The sequence below is a fragment of the Crocuta crocuta genome, unplaced genomic scaffold (genome assembly GCF_008692635.1).
Source record: "Crocuta crocuta isolate KB4526 unplaced genomic scaffold, BGI_CrCroc_1.0 scaffold73, whole genome shotgun sequence".
Taxonomy (NCBI): domain Eukaryota; kingdom Metazoa; phylum Chordata; class Mammalia; order Carnivora; family Hyaenidae; genus Crocuta; species Crocuta crocuta.
In genome coordinates, this window is record NW_027529443.1 from 7,407,210 (window position 1) to 7,435,208 (window position 27,999).

At 38.5% G+C, this 27,999-nt stretch overlaps 2 protein-coding genes across 5 annotated transcripts in view; one reads left to right on the plus strand and one right to left on the minus strand.

Moving 5' to 3' along the window:
* The window catches only part of ERI2 (ERI1 exoribonuclease family member 2), a 51,787-nt gene that overhangs the window by 8,976 nt on the left and 14,812 nt on the right, over positions 1-27,999 (plus strand). For 2 of the 4 annotated variants that reach the window (XM_077760538.1, XM_077760539.1), the window contains one exon: positions 1,830-2,071. In XM_077760538.1, the coding sequence (XP_077616664.1) occupies positions 1,830-1,844 (15 nt within the window). In that variant the 3' untranslated portion in view covers positions 1,845-2,071. Of the gene's footprint in view, positions 1-1,829; positions 2,072-14,347; positions 14,732-14,858; positions 15,021-18,778; positions 20,245-27,999 lie in introns of those variants that run through there. The other 2 variants (XR_013334239.1, XR_013334238.1) reach the window with 2 other exon arrangements.
* ACSM3 (acyl-CoA synthetase medium chain family member 3) lies at positions 11-22,847 on the minus strand. The gene is made up of 13 exons (XM_077760540.1): positions 22,614-22,847; positions 21,794-22,004; positions 17,626-17,833; positions 14,736-14,879; positions 14,464-14,620; positions 14,130-14,209; positions 11,805-11,928; positions 10,733-10,813; positions 5,321-5,422; positions 4,020-4,147; positions 3,811-3,910; positions 713-836; positions 11-94 (listed from the first exon to the last, which is right to left on the minus strand). The coding sequence occupies exons 1-13, from the start codon at positions 22,830-22,832 to the stop codon at positions 12-14; spliced, it is 1,761 nt and encodes a 586-aa protein (XP_077616666.1). The 5' UTR covers positions 22,833-22,847; the 3' UTR covers position 11.

The window sequence follows — 27,999 nt, forward strand, 5'->3', positions numbered from 1 at the left end:
ATACAGTGGATTTAAATTGTTTCCCATTCTTTCTTCCTTAGTTCATTTCTTTTTATCTTCCCACTGACAGTCTTTGGCAGCTCTTGAATAAATTCTACCTGTTGGTAGTAAGGGAAGAAAATTAGCCAAGAAGTTTTCATCTTTTTGTTTTTTTAATGTTTTATTTATTTCTGAGAGAAAGAAAGAGAGGCAGCTTGAGCAGAGGAGGGTCAGAGAGAGAGGGAGACACAGAATCCAAAGCAGGCTCCAGGGTCCAAGCTGTCAGCACAGAGCCTGACACGGGGCTCGAACCCACGAACTGTGAGATCATGACCTGAGCCAAAGTCAGAAGCCTAACCGACTGAGCCACCCAGGTGCCCCAAGAACTTTTCATCTTTAGACAAATTGAATTATATAGCAGTTTTATTATCTCTAGATGAAAGAATTAGGGTATCCATCTAGGTGGGTTTTGGTAACAACCAAAACAGGAGAGGGGTATCGTTGAGTTTTTTTCTTGATATTTAGTATTTACTACAAGCCCAATTAGCCAGATGACCCAGCAAATTATGTCAAGAATTTAATTTTAATGCCAAAGATTCTGATTCTTACCCATGTCATTACTTCAGTTTGGAATATTTGGTATAGCATGTTTGAGACTATTCATTAAAATGGAAAAGGTAAACAGCTAAAAATTTTCAGAACACTAAGCAAATTGTCATCATAATTAGAATACCTACCTTTCTTGGATATTTGTAAGGTGCTGTAACTTTTTTTACATGTTCCTGAATCTCCTTTTTTAGTTGTTCTTGATCATGTGACTTGTAATCCCGGGTCAGAACAATAAAAGCCTTTACTACCTGAAAAAAAAAAAATTGAAACACCAGCAAGATGAGTTGTGTATTTTTTTTAAAAAATTTTAATGTTTTATTTATTTCTAGGAGAGAGACAGCGTGAGCAGGGGAGGGTCAGAGAGAGAGAGGGAGTCACAGACTCTGAAACAGGCTCCAGGCTCTGAGCTGGCAGGCAGCACAGAGCCTGACGCGGGGCTCGAACCCACGACCCGTGAGATCATGACCTAAGCGAAAGTCAGACGCTTAACCGACTAAGCCACCCAGGCGCCCTGAGTTGTGTATTTTTATGTTTCAGTGTGCCTTGTTTACTTTCTCTAACTGGGAATCTAAGTGCCTGGGATTGGGGGCAGAAGGCTTCATAGAGTTTGATCCCAGCTCTGTGCTCTTAAGCCAGCCAGTTGAGTCCCACACCTCCTGTTCGGTATCTAATACAAGAATTTCTAGGACCCCTGCTTTGCCAATAATGTTAATGAACTTGAACCTTCTTATCTAACATCTGCTTTCTGACCTGTTTCTGTTTCTGACCTGTCTTTGTCCTTGACTTTTTGCCTCATCTTTTATCTCCTTCAAGAAAATTTCCTTTTTTGGGGCGCCTGGGTGGCTTAGTCGGTTAAGCGTCCAACTTTCGTTTGGGTCATGATCTCGCGGTTCGTGGGTTCGAGCCCCGCGTCAGGCTCTGTGCTGACTGCCAGCTCAGAGCCTGGAGCCTATTTCAGATTCTCTATCCCCCACTCTCTCTGACCCTCCCCTGCTCACACTGTCTCTCTCTCTCCTAGAAATAAATAAAAAAAAATTAAAAAAAAGAAAAGAAAAGAAAATTTCTTTTTAGAAATTCAGCAACGTGCTAAGCACACTCTCTTGGGTAACAACCTAGCCTGATCTAGTCTAGTTTCTAGTTCCCCACCCTCAGTATGGCCCTTATAAAGAGTATTCACACTTAGTTTGCCATATCCATGTTGAAGGGAACAGTTCATTGAGACTGCACACTCTTTATTCCAGAGACACTTGTGTTGATGCAAGGCTGTGAAGATTCCAACAGCCATTTTGCTATTACTCTGACTAATTACCTGGCGCTGAGGAACAAGAGTAGACGTGATGGTGGTGGCCATTGCTCCCTAATTGACAGAAGACAGAATTGACTATCACATAATGCTCACAAATCTTATTTTTCGAAATTCACTCTTATTTGAAGTGTTCTGGAAAATCCTGCCCATGTTTTTAGATCATGTATATATGCATTTATATAATTTTGTCATCCATTTTTTGATATTTCATAAAATGTTTGTGTTTATACCTGCTCTTCTGCTTTATCAACATTTTTATGAATTAAATTTATCCTTGCTATAAGTGAATCATTCAGAGGCACACTGAGAACTAATGTTTGTAATTATTAGTTTGCATATTGATGACTTCTAAATCTTGGATAAGGCCTACTTTATAAAAGTCTTTATAAGTCATTACATAAGATGGTAAATTAATAAGAAATACCCTAACATGGTTAAGAGCATGAACTCTAAAATCAGACAGCCTGGGTTCAAATCACACTTGGTTGTGTAATCTTGGGGAAGTTAGAATACATTTCTATGCCTCAGTTTCCTTCCCCCAAAAAAGAGGTTGTGAGGATTAAATAAGTTAACATATACAGGCCCTTTGTAGGGCTTCTAATACCTAGAACATGCTAAGTCATCAGAAATATTAAGTATTAGTTATAGTAGTATTAGAAGTACAAGTTTTTTGTTTTTGGGGTTTTTTTTGTTTTTTTTTTTTTTTTTTGGTTTGTTTTTGTTTTGTTTTAGAGTGAGGGAGAGCACAACCAGGGAAGGGGCAGAGGGAGAGAGAGAGAGAGGGAATCTCAACCAGATATCATGCTTAGCATGGAGCTCAATGTGGGGATCAGTCCCATGACCCTGAGATCATGACCTGAGCCAAAATCAAGAGTCAGATGTCTAAGTGACTGTGCCATCCAGATGCACATCCAATTTTTTTTAACTAAAATCCTTTAAGTGGGCTTCAGAATTTCTCTGAAATTCTATGCAAAATTTTGCATTTTATGAGAAGAGCCACATGCCACATGTAGCTGTTTAAATTAAAATGAAATAAATTTTTTCTCAATCACACTAGCCATATCTCAAGTGCTTTATAGCCATGTGTGGTTATTGTATTGGATGGTGCAGATAGAGAGTATTTCTATCATTGCATAGGTCTAATAGTGCCCAATGGCCTTCAAATTCCAAAGAGCTATGTGATCCTACTGGTGGAGTTCAGAGTGAAGGAATAAATTTCAATAATCATCAGATCATCTATCTGGAATATTGGAGGCCCTGCCTAGCAAAGGGGACCTGAAGAGTGGCATGGAAACTTTAAACCCAAACTATCATTTGATCAACCCCAAAAGAATGAGCTTTCAGGGGTGCCTGGCTGGTTCAGTCAGTAGAACATGTGTCTCTTGATTTCAGGGTTGTGAGTTCAAGCCCATCATTGGGCACGTACTTAAAAAAAAAAAAAAAAAAGGAAGACCTTTCAAGACTCCTGTCTTATTCACAGCTTATTTCCTGAATTCTCTGCTTGCTACCTACCCAGCTTACTTCTAGTTGCTGCCTCGGTTCCTATCTCTGACACTGCTCCCACCCCTGATATCTGATGCCAGCCTATCCTCCTCAGCTACATTAGGGACCATGTTGTTTCCAGACCTGGGGAATAACTTGATCCTATCTAGCTGACCTCTGGCATGACCTCTGCTGTGAGCCTGGGTTGTTGGCGTTCATACCATCCCTGCATGGAAAGAATTCAAATTTCTTAGATATATTTTCAATCTTATCCTTAGCAATTCTTTCCTGACTAGCATATTTACTAATGACTATCTCACTTGCATAGTTAGTGAATGAATCATTTGGATAATCGTGTTTCCATAAACTGTTGAAAAGTATGTGTTATATTGCCAACAAATTATAAAGTGAAGATGAATCAGTTTTTTTTTTACCTCTCCCCTGATGGGATCTGGGCTGCTGACAACAGCTGCCTCTGCAACTGCAGGATGCTCAATCAGGGCACTTTCTACCTCAAATGGTCCAATTCTGTAACTGGGAAATAAACATATGACAGGACTTTATAAAGGTGAGCAGCAGGTTCACTCCAGAACACTGATGATCAATTAACTTACACATATGTACAGATGAAAAAGAAAATTACCCAGAGGATAATATGATATCATCTGATCTTGCAACAAACCAGAAATATCCATCTTCATCCATATAGCCCCTGTCCCCAGTGATATAGAAATTGCCTCGTAGGGTTGAAGCTGTTTTTGTAGGATTATCCTGTGAAACAAGTAGCATTTTATTAATATTACTGTGAATGTGAATCTTCTGTTCAGTTGGATTTTTAAGTGTGGAAGGAGAAAAAAAAGTTTGGTTTCTTTGAGAAGCCTTGGAATGAAGAGGAGCCAGTGTATGAAATAAGGATGCAATTCCAGCATTGATCTAGCCCAATCTAAGAGAGGTAAACTACAGTTACAAAGACTAGGCATGCTGCCATCCTGAGAATTTTCTTTGATGATCACTAAACACTGCAGGAGTTCAGAGCTCCAAGACATGGGCTAATTAAGTCTTTTGCTAAGTGGCTAATATCTAACAGAGGTAGAAAAAGGGAGAAGTGAATACTCAGAGTTGAAAGAAAGCACCAGCACCTAATAATTCAAAGAACAGTTTTTCTGTTTTTGTGTTTTGTTTTACAAACAAAACTGGTTCTGTAACTTTGGCAAGAGGAAAAATGAAGTACTGGTACATTAGGTAAACTGACAAGTAGAACCTGGACTTTTGATTATATCGATAGAAACTTTAATATATATGTATATACTTCAATTAGACATGAAACTAGATTTGCAAACACTAGGGAGCCTGGAAAGTCTCTAGTAAAAGACATTTACTTAATCCCACTGCCCCATTTTCCTTCCCTCTCACTGCTCTCAAGAAGGGAAATCACTAATCATATTTCAGGAAAACGATTGCTTGCTGTCTTATATCGGAGAGGATCAGTGTATACGAAGAGGGCTGTCTTTCTTGGGCTCCCTTCTCTAACTCTCATGGGCCTGGAGCAGTGATCTAGGCCAGGGTGGATAAGCATTTGGGCATTTCTTCAGTTTCCTATCTGAGGGATTACTATTCAGGACAATGAGTCAAGAAAAAGCCAAGCACCTATCCTAGGTGTGTTTTGTGACAAATAGAGATAGTTAGCAAACGCTTTTTAAAAATATATATTTTTTTGTATTATTTATTCATTTTGAGGAGAGAGAGAGAGAGAGCAAGCAGGGGAGGGGCAGAAGAGGGAGAGAATCCCAAACAGGTTCCACACTGTCACCACAGAGCCCGTTGCGGAACTCAAACCTACAAACCTTGGGATAATGACCTGAGCCCATATCAAGAGTCGATGCTTAACTAACTGAGCCACCCAGGCTCTCCTTTTGAGAAATATATAGAAAATAAGTCTCTTACTATGTAATGAGCAAAAAGGCCAAGTGGTCGGTTAGGTAGGACTTGAATGCCAATATCTCCTTCTTCTCCAGGAGGTAGGACATTGCCATTTATGTCTAAAATCTAGGATAAAATAGAACAATTTATTTAAGAGTATTTTTGATTTAGTGCGCCAACATGTTAACTTTTTACATGCTTTGTCTCTTAAATTTACTTTAAATTCCCAAAAGAAATATGTATTACTTACATTCTTAGTGCAAAATATATTATAAAATGCAAGTTAGCAAAATGTGAAAGAATAAAAAAATACCTTTAATTCCACTATCTAGCAATAATCACATTTTTGATGATATTTTTTGAGACAATATAGACAAAAAAATAGAATCACTTTATAATAAACTTTTACTTTTATCAATTGGCAATATATCTTGATTATCTCTTACTCTCAAGTAAATATTTCATTACTGGTTTTTCAAACTTTAACGTGGAACAAACAAAACTTTACTCAGGAGCCCATTATAAAGCAGGGAAAGGGGAATGTTCTCTGGTGGAGACACTGGTGAGTATGCCAAAAGTCCTGCTTTCTTTCTTTTTTTTTTTTTAATGTTTTATTTCTAGGAGAGAGAGAGAGAGACAGCGTGAGCAGGGGAGGGTCAGAGAGAGTGGGAGTCACAGACTGAAACAGGCTCCAGGCTCCGAGCTGGCAGTCAGCACAGAGCCTGACGCGGGGCTCGAACCCATGAACCGCGAGATCATGACCTAAGCGAAAGTCGGACGCTTAACTGACTAAGCCACCCAGGCGCCCCTAAAAGTCCTGCTTTCTTAAACCTTCTCCCCAGTCCTCCTGGTTCCCTGAGGTACCTAGCATTTTGTAAGCACTGACTGCATTCCAAGTAATAAATGCTACAGCTCTAAGTATGTCACATGTATTTTTTTTTTCTCTTTAGTCCTTACAACAGTCCTATCTGGTTAGCACTATTACTGTGCCCACTTTACATATGAGGAGACTGAGGTGCAGAGTTTAAGCAACAAAGTACATGACTGAGCTGGAATTCAAATCTCAGCAACCACACTCCAGAGCCTATCCTTTTCATCATTACACTTTGTAGAATCTCTCCAGGGAGTTCAATCCAATTTTTAAAAATCCAGATTAACATTTCTCAGGTTGATTGTTTAACTCATGTACCAGATTTTGCTTTAAGTAACTTTTATCTCTTTTTAAATATGAACACTCTACTTTGCTTTTATATATATCCACCAAGAGCCTTCAAACCTAGGTTTGTGTGGAAATGGTTTGTGTGGAAAATAAGGGTATAATACTTATTTGGCACTTTACATGGAAATGAGCTATGTCTCCAAAGAGAAACTTGAAAGGCAAAAGAATTCTAACTGTAAAATCTTACTTTTAAGTTTTTGTAAATAAAAAAATATAAATTACCATCCAGTCATCTAAAGAATATTTGGCTCCAGTATCAAGGAATTACTGATGGAAAGGAGATGTTTTAAGAGTTCCAAATACTTCTCACAGACTGCTCTTTAATAGATGAGAAAGATATAAAATGTTCTATTTCTGGAGAGAATCATGTTGGTCTTAAAATCATGAAAATTGTGGGCTTTGAGCTTTGAAGTTGCAAGAATCTGATATCCAGCTGGTTGGTGTATATCCCCAGATTCAGGATGTCACTGGAATGCTCTTAGCTAGGTAACAAAAGCAGTAATAAGAGCTCTTGGGGAAAAGTTAAAAATGAAGATAGCTGTATTAGGGAAATGCAAATCAAAACTACAAGGAGATACCACTTCACACCCATTAGGATCGCTACTATCAAAAAAATAGAAAATAAGTGTTGGTGAGGATATGGAAGAATTGGAACCCTTAGTCATTGTGGGAATGAAAGAATGATATAGGCACTGTGGAAAACAGTATGGCAGTTCCTCAAAAAAATTAAAAATAGAATTACCATGTGATCTAGCATTTCTACTTCTAGGTATATATCTAAAAGAATTAAAAGCATGTTCTTGAAGAGATATTTGTAATGGCTAAAATGTGGAAAGAACCCAAGTACCCATTGCAGATGAATGGAAAAGCAAAAATATGTTATAGCCAATACAATGGAATATTATTCAGCCTTGAAAAGGAAGGAAATTCTGACACATGCTACATGGATGAAACTTGAGGACATGATGCTAAGTGTGATAAGCTATTACAAAAAGATGAATGCTCTATGATTCCACTTATAAATAGTAGTAATAAAGGTAGAAAGGAGAATGGTAGTTGCCAGGGCTGGAGGCATTGAGGAAAGGGAAGTTACCGTTTAATGGATATGGAGTCAGTTTTATGAGATGAAAAGAGTTATGGGGATGGGTAGTGATAATAGGAACACAATATTATGAATGCATTTAATACCACTGAATTATGCACTTAAAATGCTCAAGATGATAAATTTTACGTGTATTTTATTAGAATAAAAAATTGGGGGAAAAATGAAAATAGTTTTGCTGACTGGGGATGCATGACAGAGCACGGTTTTCCTCTTGGCCACACCCTTTTTGTATTCAAATATAGTTGCTCCAGAAATCTACAGGGCTTAAATTAGTGGGGAAGTGGTGATACATTGCTGTTGGGATTCATGTGAGTAAAGCTGTACTGTGAGAACTTCATAGCAACACATGTTGCGAATTTTCATTAAGAGGGAAGAAAGGAACACAACTTCGTAAAATGCCAACCTGATTACATACAATGCAGGCATGATAATGCTTAATTATCAATTTTTCTTTCTCCAATCTAAGGCAACCTATAAATCAATGAAGCCTGTTTACAGAATGTAACCAGAAATCCCCAAACTTCTCTTCTTAGAAAAGCTTTTCAGGGGCGCCTGGGTGGCTTAGTCGGTTAAGAGTCCGACTTTCGCTTAGGTCATGATCTCGCGGTTCGTGGGTTCGAGCCCCACGTCGGGCTCTGTGCTGACTCCCAGCTCAGAGCCTGGAGCCTGTTTCAGTCTGTGACTCCCTCTCTCTCTGACCCTCCCCTGCTCACGCTGTCTCTCTCTCTCTCTCCTAGAAATAAATAAAACATTAAAAAATTTAAAAAAAATAAAATAAAAACATAGCTGGAAAAAAAAAAGAAGAAAAAAAAAAAAGAAAAGCTTTTCAGGGTCGCCTGGGTGGCCTAGCTGGTTAAGTGTCTGACTTTGGCTCAGGTCATGATCTTGCGGTTCATGATTTTGAGCCCCACATCGGGCTTTCTGCTGTCAGTGCAGAGCCTGCTTTGGATCCTCTGTCTCCCCCTCTCTTTGCCCCCGCCTTCCCTCCCTCCCTCCCTCCTCCTCTCCCTCTCTCTCTGCCCTTCCCTCTTTCCTACACTCTAAATAAATAAATAAATAAACATTTTTTTTTTAAAAAAAGGCTTTTCAAAGGAAGGGAATGCAAGGGAGAGCTGAATGGTTATAATGGCACCTATCTTTTAGAACTTTATTATGTGCCAAGCACTTTGTTATGCTCTTTAGAGATATTACCTCATTTAATCCTCACAAGAAACGTATGATATCAGTTTCATTTTTAGGGCACCAACCAACCTCAATTTGCCCAGGACTAAGGTAGGAGAGTGTCCCTGGGATGTATAACTTTCAGTGCTACAACCAAGTAAGTCCCAAGTTGGTCACCATAGTCCCTATTTTACAAATCAGGAAACTGAAACTTTAACAATTTACCCAAAGACACTCAGCTAGTGAATAGCAGAACCAGACCTGAACCATCAGGCAAGCCTATCTTTTTTAAAAAAATTTTTTAGACGTTTAATTATTTTTGAGAGAGGAAGAGAGAGAAACAGAGTGCAAGCCAGATAGGGGAAGAGAGGGAGGGAGAAACAGAATCTGAAGCAGGCTCCAGGCTCTGAGCTGTCAGCACAGAGCTGGATGCAGGGTTCGAACTCACAGACTGCCAGATCATGCCCTGAGCCAAAGTCAGAAGCTTAACGACTGAGACCCCCAGATGCCCCAAGGCAAACCTGTCTAGACAAGGTTCTCAGCAACGTTAAAGTCAGGGAAAGAACCCAGCATTTGGTTTATTCAATAAACTGACATCAGCAATCAATTTCATCTAAACTTTCAGATTTACCTAATTATAAGAATTGGGGTGCCTGTTTAAAACAAAGATTTCGGAGTCCCACCTAGAAGGGGCCTGAGGATTAGTGTTTTTAAACAAGTATCCATGTGATTCTATGATTGGAAAAGCTTTGGAAGCATTGATCTAATCTATAACTAACCCTCATTTAGGTTTGGTTCTGAGCTCTCCATTCTATAAGCTCATCCATTTTGTGTTTTTGTTGCTATGCTACGGTTTTCTCTTATAATTTACTGTAAGCTCCTTTGGCTATACCTTGCTTTGGGTGTGTTGATCTGAGAACAATCCTAATCCTGTAAAAAGTATGCAGATAGGAGAATAGGATGCTCCCTAGGGATCAGGTGTTAAAGAGAGCCAGGAAATGACCCAGTAGGACTGGGGAAAGAAAAATACTTAAGCCACTGTAAACTGTAACTTCCTTTGGCCTACTTGACCCCCTCAGGAGATCTTGACCTCCTTCATCAGAAAGAGCAGTGTGATGATGTGATTAAGAATATAGATATTGGGGCACCTGGGTGGCTCAGTCAGTTAAGCTTCCGACTTCAGCTCAGGTCATGATCTCACAGTTTGTGGGTTCGAGCCCCGCATCAGGTTCTGTGCTGACAGCTAGCTCAGAGCCTGGAGCCTGCTTCAGATTCTGTGTCTCCCTCTCTCTCTGCCCCCGCCCCTGCTCACACTGTCTCTCTCTCTCTCAGAAATAAATAAAACATTAAAAATTTTTTTTTTTTTAAAGAATACAGATATTAGAACCAGATTGCTGGGGATTGAATTCCACACTGTAGCCACTAGCTATGTGACTTCTGGTGAATTCCTTCCCTCTCTGTGCCTCATCTGTAAAATGGTTCTTTTTTATTTTTTATAATGTTACATTATGTATAACATTGTACATACAATGTTACATTAGTTTCAAGCGTACAATATAATGATTTGACAAGTTTATATATTATGCTGTGTTCACAAATGTAGCTACCATATGTCACCATACATTACAATTACAGTACTATATTGTATTGTATTGAATGACTATATGCCCTATGCTGTATCTTTTCACTTTGTAACTTATTCATTCTATAACTAGAAGCCTATATCTCTCATACCCCTTCAGCCATATTGGTCTCTCATAGGTTATTCCTGGGAATCAAATGGATTAACACGTATAAAATATTTAGAACTGCTTGGCACAGGCCANTTCTAATACATGAAAATTAAGATATCAAGGAAGTAGCATGAAATCATCACCAAAACTAGGAGTATAGGGGTAGGTGGTAAACAGATTGGGTTGTTAAATAGTCTCCTGGAAGGGGATGTGCAAACCTTAACATCAAAAGCAGGAGATGGCTTTCCCATTGAGCCAGGCTTAATTTTCATTCCCTTAAAATTTCCACAGATTAGCACCTAGTTAAGAAGAAGAAAGAATAAAGTAACTTTACAAATAACTTAAAATTCATCTTAATTTCATTCATTCATTCATTTAGTTTCATTAAAATTTATTATTTATCCACATGCATTCATTCAACAAATATTATTGAGAACTTATGATGAATCAGGCTCAAAATAAAACAAATTTTCTGCCCTCCAGGAGTATAGAGATAGACACTAAACAAATACATACAGTAAAGTTATAACACTTGATAATTACTAACATATCCATATTTATGAAAACATTTATACCCATATTAGCATGACAGTTGTTCTGCTCTTTCTCTTTAATACATCTGTAAATTTTATTTTTGGTATTTTAATTTTTTACCATTCTTATGATTTATAAATAGAAGCATTATAAAAAGACACACTATGAAACATTTCTTTCAGCCTTTCCTTTTTTTGCTCCATTGCATGACTCCTTTTCCTAACATAATAACCACATTTGTTATGAGTTTATTCACTTCCTCTTGAATTTCTTATTATTATTTCTCCAAGCCCTTTACATAACCCCTTTTAGAGTATAATTGCCAAGGAGTTATCTACGTGAACTCTTAATATTTCAAGTAGCAAGGAACTCAGCATTTTCCATTTTTGAGGCAGCCTTAAGAAAGTTCCCTCTTTTATAAGGGGAAATCTGTCTGTTGATCTAGCATCCTTTCATTTAAAATATATTTTAATGCCCTTGCCCTGATCAGCTTTATAATAGTTTTTCTAAATGAATGGCCACTTAAACAACTGTATCTGTTACAGAGTTTTTTTGCAACTAGCTTCCCTCCAACTTTCTTTAAACCACTCTTCTAACCACTCCTCTACCTCCCCATCCCTCAAATAATAAGGGTTGTAAGGATATAATAAATACTTATTTTAAAATTTATAAGTTATACATATTTATACATATATCACTTTCTAATTTATCCAGCTAAGTAGAGTCCGTCCTTGTCTTTTCAATGAGGTCATATACCGTTTCTGTCTGTCCGTATCCTTCGTAGATATCCAGACCTGTCCAGTTTCTCCACTGTTCAGTCACTTCAGGATTGATTGGTTCCCCAGCACTCACACAGTGCTTTAAGCTTTTGAACTTACAGCTTCTCAGAAAACATATAAGTTAAAATTAGGAGGAGGACACTTTGGGGATGAGCACTGAGTGTTATGTGGAAACNGGGTTATTTCTAATGAAAATCAATATGAAGTGTGTTTTAGTTCCTTCCTTACTCTTCTCTTCAATACAAAATAAACAAACCATCTTAGCATCATAAAATGACTCCCAAGACATCCATTTTCTTCCCCTCTTTCTGGGAGGGTGTGATTTGTTGTTTAAAAAAAAAAAAAAAGCTATGTCATCCTCAGGGAAGGTATTGCATAATAACATTTTAAATCAGTGATAAGAATTTACCAATTGTGTGGTTAAATTGGCTGTGGAATATTTATGCAGTGGAATCCTATAGAGCTGTAAAAAAAAAAAGAAGAAGAAGAAGAAGAAGAAGGAAGCTCCTGGACATTGTTGTCCAATAGAATTTTTTGCCACAATCAAAATGTTCTATTATCTGCACTATCCACTGCAGTATCACCTAGCCCTATTTGGCTACTGAGCACTTGAAACATGGCTAGTGCAACTTGAAAGTGAATTTTTAATTTAATTAAAGCTAAATTTAAATAATTGCATGTGGCTAGTGGTTATATTGGATAGCGCTGGATAGAACACAGTTCCAGGAGGTACTGTTAGGCAAAAAAAAAGGAAGGTGCAGAACTGTGAACATACTGTGTTTCCATTTATGTTTATAAAAGGTGGGGAGGAAGAATACTGGCATATTGGTTTGTATAAGCACAGATTTCAGGGAGAAGGAGAACTGAGACTGAGGACAAGGTTTGGAGGAAGACTCCATTCTACAGTCTTATAAACCTATTGAATTTTTTTTCGTATTAAATATTTCCTATTCAAAAAGTCTTAGCAATTTTAATAATTAAAAAATATTTACCAATATACCCTTTCATATGGAATCAAGAGTAAAAGACATTCATTTTTCCTATTTGCTGGGACAGGGCTCCACATTGGGATAATTTCTCTTTCTTGGCTCAGGTAACATTTATCATCCAAAGATTAAATACTCTCTTATCCATAGCCTCTAGGCCCAGGGGTATACCTGTGGCTGAACCCTCCATTTTCTCACTTTGCATGGGGGTGCCTGCACTGGTTGTAATAATTATGATTTAAAGAATGAAAGCAAGAAGGAGAGGGGATGAAGAGACTGTTAAATTCCATACCTACTAGTGTGGAACTATGGGTTTTCTGGGGGGTTTTTGGAATCGTTATTAACTTTATTTGTCACTCTTCATAGACACTGGTCCACTTCAGCATGAAAAGTAGGGAGCATCTACTTCCACTTAGTATTCTAGAGAATGATGTTGTACCACAAACCATTAACAGTAACTTACACAGGGGGAAAAGTTACTAAAAGATTTTATATTCAAGCCCCAAGATGTACCCCAAATATTGTTTTTTGTGGGTATAATTACAGGTATATATAACTCTACAAAGCTAGTTTCTTTTTAGAACAGTGTAGTTTTTAACATCCACACCACAATCTGCATCACCAAACTTTCAGGAGGGGTTAAAAAACAGCTATCCTCTGTCAATCAGATGAAGTGCCCAATCTAAATAGCTGTGTAATAAGCACTCTCATAGTTAGGGCTACTTGAAGTTAAAAAGTTTCTATTTTGTTGCAGAGATATTTACATCAAATTAAGACATTTACAAATGGTTCATAGGATATAACAACCCAAATATCATTTTCACCTGTCCTGTGTAAGGAAGTTATTAAATACTCATAAGTTTCTCTAATTCAGTGCATTTTCCCAACATAAATAACACAAGCTATTCTAAACATTTTCATGTATTTCAGAGCACATTTCCAAATATTAAATGGAATGAAATTATATTAAATGGTTATATCTTATTTGAGCATATTATAGAATCTAATCATACAAATAAATTCGCATCAATATTATAATTCACCTCGAAAGAACATCACAGGCACCCAGAACAAAATTTTTTTCTTTTTTATAAATTTAAAGTATACCATCTACTTTCAACTACACTAAAAGATTTAACAAAATAGCCAGTTTCAAACCCCTTTTCTAAGTTTGGCATAAGGAACGTTTAATCTATTCTAATCTTCTGGTTTGTCATTGTGGGACTATGTTTTTAGGCAGAAAGATCTCTTATTTTATGGCTTCCTCTTCCTCTCTCCAACCCCCCACTAAATGACTATTTACCAACATTTCTCACCTGGTCATATCATTCTGTATAAGCATTCGGTATGCAGTTGGCGCTGAACAGAAGACAGTGATGGGAAACTTGGAAAGTGTCTGCAATTTAGAAATGAATTCTTGGTCTTACTACAACTTTAATAAGTCCCTAAATGTTTGTTTAAGGCACAGCACAACTTAAACATTGTTTATTCTAACATAAATGCACTCATACCTTTTGTCTGTGTATCTTTTCAGGATAATACCTTAAATCATGTTGTCTACTCAGATTTCTACAAGTTACTGTATTTATCAGTCCTGTCAGGGACCCTGCTAAAGCACTTCTAAAGGTGACCTCTTATGCTCTGCGTTACCTGCAAGATGGAAGTTGGCTCAAAACGTGGCAAATAATGTGCAAATACACATGCTCCCTGGGTCCATGGAGAAAAGATGCTGCTCCATGCAGACTTTGCCCAGCCTGTGTCTGAGGTATTCCATATCACATCTGAAGGTGTCAAATCCAGCCAGAACCTGGGAAAACAAGGAATCATCCTGATATATGTAGGAAAAACAAATTTAAAAGACCAATAAATGAATCAGCACCTCCACGGTATTGGCATGTCAAGCTACAGCTCTGTGAAGGTACCTTCCATTTACAGATAATCCTAAACCAAAACTGCTGTGGGTGTGTCCGGTCATTTTCGGAGATCCGCTTGTTCCACTCGTAAAGTAAATGGCCATCATCTCATCATGTTTTGTCTTCACACAGGTGTGGTTGTCACTGGCATGTCTGCAAAGGAAGAACTACAGTGATTCTGCACATGAAACGCAGCACCATGAACTGTTACCACAGCAAAGAATTTGAGAAGCCATCTACTCGGACCTCTTCACCTTATGGATCAGTCCTCATTGACTTAGGTTGAATTCCAAGGTAAAAACTATCTCTTTCTCTATCTTTTTAGGTGCTTTCTGGAATTAAACTAAATGTAATCATCATAGCCCATTTATTATAGCTGGTTTCATAGTGTTTTTACTGTATGTTAAAGAAGAGTTGAAGCATTAAAAAAAAAAAACTCAATAGGATGCCTGGGTGGCTCAATCAGTTAAGTGTCTGACTTGATTTCTGCTAGGGTCATGATCTAATGGTCTGTGGATTCAAGCCCCATGTCGGGCTCTGCGCTAACAGTGTGCCGTCTGCTTGGGATTCTCTCTTTACCTCTCTCTCTGCCCCTCCCCTGCTTGCAAATAAATATATAAATATATAAACATTTTAAAAAGTGAATATGTTCATAGAAGTCACGCGTAATGGTATAAGGCAGGCTGGTAATTCCCACATTGTTCAGCTGTAGTTCTGAAGGATAACTGGGCTGCCAAGAGGCCCTACATTAGGGCAGCTGAGAGGAGGTAAATGCTGCACACAGAGATTTTATCTGGGAGTATTAGGCTGAGAATGAATGAATTAGAAAATCCAGGCCAAGGGGCCCCTGGGTGGCTCAGTCGGTTAAGCCTCCGACTTCTGTTCAGGTCATGATCTCACAGTTCGTGGGTTCAAGCCCCATGTCGGTCTCTGCTGACAGCTGGCTTGGAGCCTGGAGACTGTTTTGGATTCCGTATCTCCCTCTCTCTCTGACCCTCCCCTGTTCACGCTGTCTGTCTCTCTCAGAAATAAATAAAAGACATTAAAAATTAAAAAAAAAAACCCAACGAAGATGCTGAATTAAAAAAAAAAAAAGAAAATCCAGGCCAAGAGAATTATAGAAAAGCTGGTTTTCTTTCTTTCTTTCTTTCTTTCTTTCTTTTTTTCTTTCTTTCTTTCTTTCTTTCGAGAGGGCACAAGTGAGGGGGGACAGAGAGAACGAGAGAGAGAATCCTAGAAGGGGCAGGGGGAGAGGGAGGAGAGAGTGAGAGGAAAGAGGGAAGCGGGGCTCCAACTCACCAGCCCTGAGGTCATGACCTAATGCTTAATGTCTGAGCCACCCAGGCACCCAAGAAGCTGTTTTCAAAGCCTAACAAAGCTAGACTAGGTATTTAGTCTATGTTCCATAATTTTCTTCCTTAAAAATAGTACCTATCGCGGTGTACTTATCACTTCATTATAAATATGGTTGCTTTTGTTTTTTTTTTTTTTTAATAGTTTATTGTCAAATTAGTTTCCACATAACACTCAGTGCTCATCCCCACAAGTGTCCTCCTCCATGCCCATCCCCCCTCCCCCCACATCCATCAGTCCTCAGTTTTTGTCAGCATTCAAGAGTCTCTCATNCAATATGGTTGCTTTTGAAAACTAAGGTGGGGTTATCATACTAATCTCTCACCCCTACAGGTAGTGAACATATAGCCTTTAGGAGTGTGGCTCAGAAGCCAGAATCCCTAGGTTTGTAACTCAGCTCTGCCAGATCGTAGTATTTGACCTTCTTCATCTGTATTACTATAGTACCTGCTCCTTGGGTTATTGTGATGTTTAAATGAGTTAATATATGTGAATGCTTGGAGCAGTTTTTGGCATCTAACCAATGCCATATATATGTTACCCATTATTGCAATTATAACAAAATTTTAATTAGAACAGTACTTGACTTTTGGTAAGAACTCAATAAACGTTGGCTATTTTAGAGGCGGTAGGAACAAATCCATAGTTGCAAGCATGCTTCCAAATCCTTGAGTAAAGGTAGGAAGTTCATTCTAGAGGGAACTGGCTGCCAGCCTAAAGCTAAGAGAGAACCAGTACCTGGCCAGAGTGCCAAGTGACCCCCTGGAAGCATTCCATAGCAGGGATTGGATATCAGTGTATCTCAGTTTTATAACCACATCCATTAATGTTAAGGGTTCTTATTCATAACGTGAAGTGTTGTTATCAGCAAAGAAATGATATAGCCTACAGAGAAGAATTGATTGTGTTTCTCCGTTTCTCTGGGAGATGATAACAGCCCTGTGATTGGTGCTGTGAGCCACCAATCATTTCTGCTGCAGAAATGAAGGACTTAACTCCCCACAGGTGCTGGGAGCCAGCCCTCTTTTAGAGATTGCTTTGTCTGAAGACAGCTGCCTTGCTCAAGGTCATTCACCCCTCCTTCTAGAGATAGGCCACACCCAGTTACTGATCAGTATGGTTATATAAAGGCCAGGACCTCTTTATCCGGGAATAGCTTTGAGGGGCTATCCATTCCCCAGATGCCCCAGTGGGTTGGCTAAGGGTTTTTCTGGGGGTGCATCACAGATAAATTTCTTCCTATCCAATTGCACATCCCTCCCCTTCCTTCTTAGGTGTTGACCCCAAGACAACTCCTTAATAAACTTCTTACACAACTAATCTCTATCTCAGGGCCTGCTTCCTGGAGATCCTAACCTCTAAAAAACACTCCAACCTCCTTCCTGCCTCAGAGCTTTGCACTGTTGGTGCAGCCATAATTACCAGTTGTTCCCTTTGCCTCATTTTAATTTTCATTTATCTGATCACTTAGGTGGGTTGAATATCTATCTTTTCAATATTGCCTTTCTTTTAGGGAAGCTGTTTTACAAGAATTATGGCTACTCACTTCATCATCTCCTTGAGGTTCCCCCACCCATCTTTGGGTTTCTGAGACACAATTAGCTTGGAGTGCAGATTTTCACATTTAGATGCAACAGCATCTACTGCAGGGGCTAAAACTTCATTGGTAATAATGCACTTTGCTTTTGAAGATTGTAGTCTGTAGAGAATGTCTCTCTGGGTCAGCTGAGTAGTTCCTGGAATTAAAACTGTCCCTAAAGGGGCAGAAAAGAAACAATGTATAGAAAGAAGGATTTCCTTTATCATGCTAGTTAGGATAGTGTAGATAGCTCATGTGTACTTTATATGTCTCAGGATGAGTTTACTTTTCATTTACTGGTCTAGGTATCTATTTATCTTCCTTTCATTATTTGGCTTTTGCCTTTCAAAGGATCTTAAAATCTGTGACCCTTTTGAATTACCATGAAAGTATGTTAAATGCTGGATAATTACCTTATCTCTGAAGACCATTCATAACGTTCAACTTGAAGAGAGTTCTTTTTTCCTTTTTTTTTTTTGAAGAGAGTTTCAATTGAAGAGCAATATTATCCAACATCTATTGGCTAAATGCCAGATACTATTGTAAGTGTTTTGGATGTTTTAACTTATTTAATCCATGCAAAAAAAAAAAAAAAAACCCAAACAAACAAAATACAAGGTCTATGAATAATTTGCCAAAGATCACTGAAATAGAAACTGGCAGTGCAGAGACTGAACCCTGTAACCTGACCCCGGAGCCATACACTTAACTACTTCAGTCCAGCACCTTTTAAAACATACATGAATGTTTTATGATTTCTCTCCAAAGGGAAGAATTGAGGCATTCATCTTTTCTGCACTTCTACTTCTCCCTGCTATAAATTACACTGTAAGTGTAGTGTAATGGTTAAGGGTATGTTCTGGAGTCAAATAGTCTTATAGCTTGGCCTTGGACAAGCCAATTCATCTCCATGAGTCTTAGGTTCTGCTTCTGTAAAATGAAGATTCTATAAGATTAATGAGGAGTAAATGAATTAAAATGTATAAAGAGCATAGAACAGTACTGAACACATTTAACTATTATTTTCTCAAAGGACTAATGGACTTTCAAGAATATGTCTATATCTGTATGTCTATATCTATACGTATCCATATTTATATCTCAGACTCTACCACTCTAGGTCCAGACCCTCAGGAGACGGCTGAAAGGTATATGCTTCACAAAGGTTTTTGATCTTCCTAGCATCACAGCAAGAAAGGAAGATTGAAGAACACATACCTGCTCATTCCTGGCTCATTCCTGGACTCTTGACACTGACTCATCTTTCCATTTTGGAAAGGACAAGCCCCTTGGTAGAGTTCTTCAGGAAACAATCAGGACCAAAGCACAAAGTTCTTCAGAATATCTTTCCTTTCTAATCAGGCAATGCAGCAACATTTATGAGGCTTTAACTCCAAGGTTATTCCTTAGAGATGCTCTACCTGGGGATAAATGATTAGCCTGCCATGGCCTAACAGCCTTCTGTTAATAATTTAAAGGCACTCTCTAACGACAAGTTCACAGCCAGCATTTGATGCCTAGAGGAAGCACTTTATTTAAATGCATTACCCTTAGATAATTAATTTCTGCTAACATATTATTCATATCCTATCTTTAAAAGAACCTATTAATAGTGATCAATCTTACGTATTAAAACTGCTTCCTGTCCAAATTAATCATTCTGGGAAGCATTACACTGTTTCTTGTCAGGGAGCAAAATGTTACTTAAATCTTGTGGGAGGCCTCTCATTACCATGTTTATGATATAGTGTGTATAAAATGATATTACCAATTTATTTGCATGAATGGTCAAAAGACTCTGGCACTAGTAGCCCCCTTTCTCTCTGTTAACAGATCTACATGAAAAGACAAAAGTTTTCCAAAGGTTTGTTTGGTGGACAAAAGAAGTAACTTTTTTCATTCAATTTGGTAACAGGATTTGAAAGCCTAGTCCATCCACCCATCCCTCTAGGTGATAGGTAACGCTTATTTTCAGCATTGTTAGTATATTAGATTTACCATTTATTGCCTCCCTTTCATTCTCCCTTCTAAGAGAATCTGCCTTCCTTTCTGTAACCCCAGTTACAGATGTTTGTGCCAGATGAACCTGCTTATGACCACATCTGACTGGCCTAACCCAAGCCATGCCAATCAGATTCTGCCTCAAATATTTGAAGAGTGTTAAGAAACTGAGTGAATTGGGATATACAGAGTAAGGACCTAAGGCATCTATGTGGCAAACCAAAGCCACATGTCAGCCAAAATGAAGGGAGCAAAGAAATCATGTGTTAGCAGATGTCAAAAGAACAGATGCTTGAGAGAGGCAGAGACAAGAGGCCCAATGGCTTTAGAGCAAAAGAAATAGAGAAAGAAGCTGCCTTCTGAATAGCCGCTTTCCTTGAAGAGGCCAGTTGCTCTTTCTGCACTTTTTTTTCTGTAAGATTCTTCAGTAGACATTCAATAATTATCCTTCCTTAATTGAACTAATATGAATGGATTCTGGTCCTGGCAATCCAACAGTCCTCCTACTAAGACAATGAGCATAGCAACATTCATGAAAGCTATCATTAAAAAAAAAAAAACAAAACTGTAAAAGTGAGCTCTGCAACTCCAGTGTATAATTTATATGTATATATGATATGAAAATATATAACTCTCCTCAATTGCAAGTAATTATTATGATAAATTAAGAATGTTTACTTAATATAATGATTTATTATAACAGTAGGGATATGAATTCAACCAATATTTTACTGAGCATTTACTATATGCCAACAATTGGAGGTACAGACATGACTATCTCATAGTCATTGCCTTTTAGGAACATACATAGTCCTATTGGAATGACAAATTTATGAACAAATGGTATACCCAGACAATATAGTACAGGTTAAAATAGAAATGCATACATGTTTCTTAGAGGAGCTCAAAAAACAAAGCATTGGGATATTAGGATGGGGGTTGCCTGAGAAGTGACATTAGAGTTGAGACCTGATATCTAATAGAAGTTGTCCACGTGGTTAGGTGTGAGGAAAAGGCTTTCCAAGCACAAGAAACAATGGGCACAAAAGCCAGGAAATGGGAAAGATCATGAACTTTACAAGAGGAACTACTTTATATGGCTGGAGCACAGAGTATGAAAACAATGAAGGAAAGATAGGTGAAACCTTCCATGACAAACTAAAGAAGTTCAGATTTTACCATGTAGGCAATAGAGAGTTATTAAATAATGTCAAGCAGCATAATTACAGGATAAAATGTGCATTTTAGAAAGAACAGTAGCTATGGAGGATGAATTGGACTGGAATAAAGTGTGGGCACACACAAGACCAGAATTAGGAAGACTTTTGGGCAAATCCATTCAGGAGATGGTAAACATGTGAAGTAAGGCAACAACGATGAAATTGGAGAAGAAGGGGAGCTCAGGAGGCATGTAGGAAGTCAAATTTACAAGATGTAGGAACTGATTTGGAAGGAAGAGTAGCAGCTGCCTGGCTTAGGGTACCAGATGAATGATAATTAACTATGAGAGAAATAAAGGCGTGAAACAAGAGCTAGGGTAGGTTCTTTGAGTTTGTGGTGTCATTGAGATTCAGATGACCATGAGTCTATAGGAGGAGAAGAGTGGTAGGTATGAGGGTATACAATTGTTGATTGGCATTTGGTTAATAAACTATTTCATGGGGTACCTGGGTGGCTCAGTTGGTTAAGCATCTGACTCTTGATTTCGGCTCAGGTCATGATCTCAGGGTTTTTGAGTTCAAGCTGCACATCGGACTCCATGCTGACAGCACAGAGTCAGCTTGAGAATCTCTCTCTCTCTCTCTCTCTCTCTCTCTCTCTCTCTCTCTTTCTCTGGCCCTCCCCTACTCTCTGTCTCTCTCAAAAAATAAATAAATAAACTTAAAACAATTTAAAAAATAAACTTATTTCATTATGAAAAACCCAACTCAGGGTTTAAGTCAAAAGCCATGGAATGTTTCCAACACATTCCTAAGGTTTCTGAGAATAATACTATATTGTGTACAGTTCCTCAAATAATTCACCCAAATGAATGTCTCGTGATTACTTAAATGTTTTGGAAAATCTCTCATCTAACCTACTTTATTTATTTTTAACCTACTTTAAATATAATCAGATTGCAAACGCTACTAACCTGTTCGCATACAGGCTACATTTGCAAGCCACCATTCTGGGATCCTGGGCAGAATCACAATTACTCGATCTCCTCTTTGCAGGGCACAGGCTTCTGTAAGTATATTGGCAAATTTTCTAGACAAAGATCCCAGTTCTTCAAAACTCCACCTCACTTCTTCTCCACTTCCATTTATCCACCAGAAGGCTGGATTGAAAGGTCTCATTCCAGCCTGAGGAAAGACAAACCAGTCATGGATTTAAAAGTAATTATGCACCTAAATTCTATTTTAACTGACTTAAAGGAATATTTATCCAGAGGAAAGTTCATATGTCATTAGTTAGGACACACATGGAATATTGGAAAATAACTCTAGAGTCTTTATTTCTAGCTGTTCGGAGCCATGTCATTTCTTCCAGTATATGTCATTTCTCATTTAGCCCAAATGCTTTTCTTTCCAAAAAGTTAGAACTCTTGTATCCCTCTACAGTCTCTCAATGATATATCTATGCCTCATTTCCTACCATTTATGACTCTTGGAATCACTGTCATTTGACTCCTTTTTGGAGTTTTAAGAAGTTAACCCATAATCATGCATTTTTATAACCATCACCTTTCTCAACCATGGAACTATTAACATGCTGATCCAGATAATTCTTTGCTATGGGGAATTGTCCTGTGTATTAGAGAATGTGTGGCAGCATCCCTGGCCTTTACCCATTAGCACACACCTTCTCATAAGTCATGGCAACAAAACTGTTTCCAGACATGCCAAATATCCCCTGGGGGCAAAATCACTTCCATCTGAGAGACTGTAGTTGAACTGGCCCTTGCTTCATACCTTTTCCATATCGGTCCATTGGTCCAGGACATCTTTAGCAAAGTTGAAATACTCTGGAATCTCCAGTTTGAATTCCCGTTTCATGGATTCATAGTTGGAAAAATTCTGAGGAGGCACTATTCTATAATCTTTATGCAGTTCTCTCACAGAACCAGGAATTGCTAGGCGCCAAAAACACTTGGCACGAAGTAATGTCTCCATACTGACAAGAGGTAGCATCTCTCTTGCTGGATGTGTTAGCACTTAGGATTTCCACAGAAACCAATCCATCTAAAAGACAATCAAAAGGATATGAATTTCTTTCTCTCCCCAAGGTAACTATATCCCAAAATAGCTAAGTTTTATTTTGTTTTACTAACAGTAATCCTAAAAATGCCATTCTCTGAGCACTCAATATGTTTTAAACACTGTACTCTGTTTTACTTACATATGAATTATCATTAAATCTTCAGAGTAACTCTGTGGCATGGATACTATTATCTCTATTTACAGAAAGAAAAAAATGNCTCTGTGCTGACAGCACAGAGTCAGCTTGAGAATCTCTCTCTCTCTCTCTCTCTCTCTCTCTCTCTCTCTCTCTTTCTCTGGCCCTCCCCTACTCTCTGTCTCTCTCAAAAAATAAATAAATAAACTTAAAACAATTTAAAAAATAAACTTATTTCATTATGAAAAACCCAACTCAGGGTTTAAGTCAAAAGCCATGGAATGTTTCCAACACATTCCTAAGGTTTCTGAGAATAATACTATATTGTGTACAGTTCCTCAAATAATTCACCCAAATGAATGTCTCGTGATTACTTAAATGTTTTGGAAAATCTCTCATCTAACCTACTTTATTTATTTTTAACCTACTTTAAATATAATCAGATTGCAAACGCTACTAACCTGTTCGCATACAGGCTACATTTGCAAGCCACCATTCTGGGATCCTGGGCAGAATCACAATTACTCGATCTCCTCTTTGCAGGGCACAGGCTTCTGTAAGTATATTGGCAAATTTTCTAGACAAAGATCCCAGTTCTTCAAAACTCCACCTCACTTCTTCTCCACTTCCATTTATCCACCAGAAGGCTGGATTGAAAGGTCTCATTCCAGCCTGAGGAAAGACAAACCAGTCATGGATTTAAAAGTAATTATGCACCTAAATTCTATTTTAACTGACTTAAAGGAATATTTATCCAGAGGAAAGTTCATATGTCATTAGTTAGGACACACATGGAATATTGGAAAATAACTCTAGAGTCTTTATTTCTAGCTGTTCGGAGCCATGTCATTTCTTCCAGTATATGTCATTTCTCATTTAGCCCAAATGCTTTTCTTTCCAAAAAGTTAGAACTCTTGTATCCCTCTACAGTCTCTCAATGATATATCTATGCCTCATTTCCTACCATTTATGACTCTTGGAATCACTGTCATTTGACTCCTTTTTGGAGTTTTAAGAAGTTAACCCATAATCATGCATTTTTATAACCATCACCTTTCTCAACCATGGAACTATTAACATGCTGATCCAGATAATTCTTTGCTATGGGGAATTGTCCTGTGTATTAGAGAATGTGTGGCAGCATCCCTGGCCTTTACCCATTAGCACACACCTTCTCATAAGTCATGGCAACAAAACTGTTTCCAGACATGCCAAATATCCCCTGGGGGCAAAATCACTTCCATCTGAGAGACTGTAGTTGAACTGGCCCTTGCTTCATACCTTTTCCATATCGGTCCATTGGTCCAGGACATCTTTAGCAAAGTTGAAATACTCTGGAATCTCCAGTTTGAATTCCCGTTTCATGGATTCATAGTTGGAAAAATTCTGAGGAGGCACTATTCTATAATCTTTATGCAGTTCTCTCACAGAACCAGGAATTGCTAGGCGCCAAAAACACTTGGCACGAAGTAATGTCTCCATACTGACAAGAGGTAGCATCTCTCTTGCTGGATGTGTTAGCACTTAGGATTTCCACAGAAACCAATCCATCTAAAAGACAATCAAAAGGATATGAATTTCTTTCTCTCCCCAAGGTAACTATATCCCAAAATAGCTAAGTTTTATTTTGTTTTACTAACAGTAATCCTAAAAATGCCATTCTCTGAGCACTCAATATGTTTTAAACACTGTACTCTGTTTTACTTACATATGAATTATCATTAAATCTTCAGAGTAACTCTGTGGCATGGATACTATTATCTCTATTTACAGAAAGAAAAAAATGACTAATGCGAGGCTGTCTTAGTCAACTCTGGCCACCATAACAAAATACCATAGACACGATGGTTTAAACAATAGACATTTATTTCTCACAGTTCTGGAGGCTGGGAAATCTAAGACCAAGTGCTGGCCAATTCAGTTCCCCGGTATGGGCTCTGTTCTTGGCTTGCAGATGACCACCTGCTCTTTGTGCCCTCACATGGTAGAGAGAGCAAGAGCTCTGGTTTCTCTTCCCCTTCTATAAAGATATTAATCTCATTATTGGGGCCTTGCCCTTGTGACCTCATCTAAACCTAATTTCCTCCTAAAACCCCACCTCCAAATACCATCACATTTCAGGGGTTAGGGCTTCAACATATGAATTTGGAGGGATCAAACATTCAGTTCAAAACAGAGGCATTAGTTGGATTTGAACCTACAACTGTCAGGTCCCAGCCCATTCTCGTATGTGCATGCTATTGCCTCCATGCATTTCTAAAGAAGTAAAGATCTGGGTCACTCAGTTACTATCAATGAAAGCAAAGGGCCAAGCCTCCTTATCTAATTTAATCTTTCCTGTGCATTCAAGAGTTGTACAGACTTGTTCAGGAGAAATTTCCATGGTGGGTAATCCACAAGTGAGGAAGCTGAGAGTATCCCAGTACCAATTAGGCATGAAAGAACTGTCAAAAATCCTTTAGTTTATAGGCTGTAGTTCCCATGCTCTCACTAGGAGCCTACACAGCCTTCCAGTCCAGGCTTGGAGCTGCATTTACCAGAGATGTAATAATAGGGCTTTAACGTTTAGGACTTTTGTGGGGGAGGACCTTTCAGGCCACCGAGCCCCCCTGCTTCTGTGGGAAGTCATTTGATCATGATGCCATTTACTTGGCTGAGATCTCATAAACAAAGCTATTAAAAACATGGTTCTAGGGATTATAGGGTTCTCTTCTTCATACATTCTGTAATCTTCCAAATTTCCTACAATGAAATACTACTCTCATAATCATTAAATAATTTTTTACTGCAACTCTAGCTATGTGGTATGTAAGGCAGCATGGCTATGTGGGAGAGTTTCTATATTGCTACATTGCCAAACAATAACGGATGTCAGCCATCAGTTTTATCCTAAATGGGCCTGGTGTTTGGGATTATGCTGCTGCATCCAGTGCATTGTAAGATCTGAGTTCTTCTTCTGACCCTCCCACCTGTTTATTTGAGGACCTGACAGGTCACAGAACTTGAACCCTCTGAGATCATCTGGTTTGAGCTCCCCATTTTTCTTTCCTTTTTTTTTTATTAAAAATTTTTTAATGTTTTATTTATTTCTAGGAGAGAGAGAGANTTTCCCTCCTCCATACCCATCACTCCCCTTCCCCTCTTCCCCCCTCCATCAGCCCTCAGTTTGTTCTCAGCATTCAAGAGTCTCTCATGGTTTGCCTCTCTCCCTCTCCCCCACTATTTCCCNTCAATATGGCATATCAGAGTTAGAACTAGAACTAATGTCTTTGGATTCTCATTTGAATGTTCTCTTTACTATCATTCAGTAGGATTTCAGTAGAGCAGTGATTCTCAACCCTGGCTGTATCTTTGAATCACCAGCAAAGCTTTTTAAAAAATATCAATGCCTGGGTATTAGACCAATTAAATCATAATCTCTGAGGGATGAGGCCTGGGCAGCATTTTTTTTTTCTTTCATAGTTTATGGTCAAGTTGGATTCCATATAACACCCAGTGCTCATCCCAACAATTTCCCTCCTCCATACCCATCACTCCCCTTCCCCTCTTCCCCCCTCCATCAGCCCTCAGTTTGTTCTCAGCATTCAAGAGTCTCTCATGGTTTGCCTCTCTCCCTCTCCCCCACTATTTCCCACCTTCTTCTCCCCTGCGGTCCTCCTCCGTTAAGTTCCTCCTAATCTTCCTATACGTGCAAACATATGGTATTTGTCCTTCTCTGCCTGACTTATTTCACTCAGCATAACACCCTCGAGTTCCATCCATGTTGCTACACATGGCCAGATTTCATTCTTTCTCATTGCCATGTAGTATTCCATGGTATAGATAAACCACATCTTCTTGATCCATTCGTCTGTTGATGGACATTTAGGCTCTTTCCATGGTTTGGCTATTGCTGAGAGTGCTGCTATGAACATTGGGGTACATGTGCCCCTTTGCATCAGCACTCCTGTATCCCTTAGGTAAATTCCTAGCAGTGCTATTGCTGGGTCATAGGGGAGTTCTATTGTTAATTTTTTGAGGAACCTCCACACTGTTTCCCAGAGTGGCTGTAACAGTTTACATTCCTACCAACAGTGTAGGAGGGTTGGGCAGCATATTTTTAAAAATTTCCTCAGAGGATGCTAATGTGCGATCAAGGTGGAGAATTGCTGATTCAGAGGCTGTGATCTGTGAACCAGCAGCATCAGCATAACCTGGAAGCTAGTTAGAAATGCACATTTTCAGAACCCAGTTTCCCATTTTGACAATGTAGAGACTAACAGAACCTCTGTCAGAAAGAATGGTTCCAAAGATTAAATGAGATAAAATACATACAAAGTGCTTACCGTGGTGTCTAGCATATTAGTACCCACTAGAACAGGGGTCGGCAAACCTTTTCCATAAAGGGCCAGATAATAAATAATTTAGGCTTTGTGGGCCGCAGGTATGGTCTCTGTGGCAACTATTTACTTCAACTCTGGCTGAGATAACAGCCATTGACAATACATGACTAAATAGACATAGCTGTGTTCCAAAAAAGACCTATTTATGGATACTGAAACATGAATTTCATATAATTTTCATGTGTCATGAATTACTATTCCTCTTTTGACTTTTTTCCAAAAGTGAAAAAACATAAATTATAAATATTATATAAAATATAAATATACATTTGGTAGCCATCTCTCTAATTACAGAATTAGCATTAGGTTTCATTCAGCTGGAAGGAGTTGTTAAGAACACTAAGTTTTTAGTGTTGTAACTTTTCTCTTTATTTGTAATTTTTTAGATCATGTCTTCAAATGGTTTAAAAACATAAAAAATGTCTATATTTTTATGTTATATTATTTATGCATAAAAAATGAAAATGTAAGGGGCGCCTGGGTGGCTTAGTCGGTTAAGCATCCGACTTTCGCTTAGGTCATGATCTCGCGGTTTGTGGGTTCGAGCCCCGCGTCAGGCTCTGTGCTGGCTGCCAGCTCG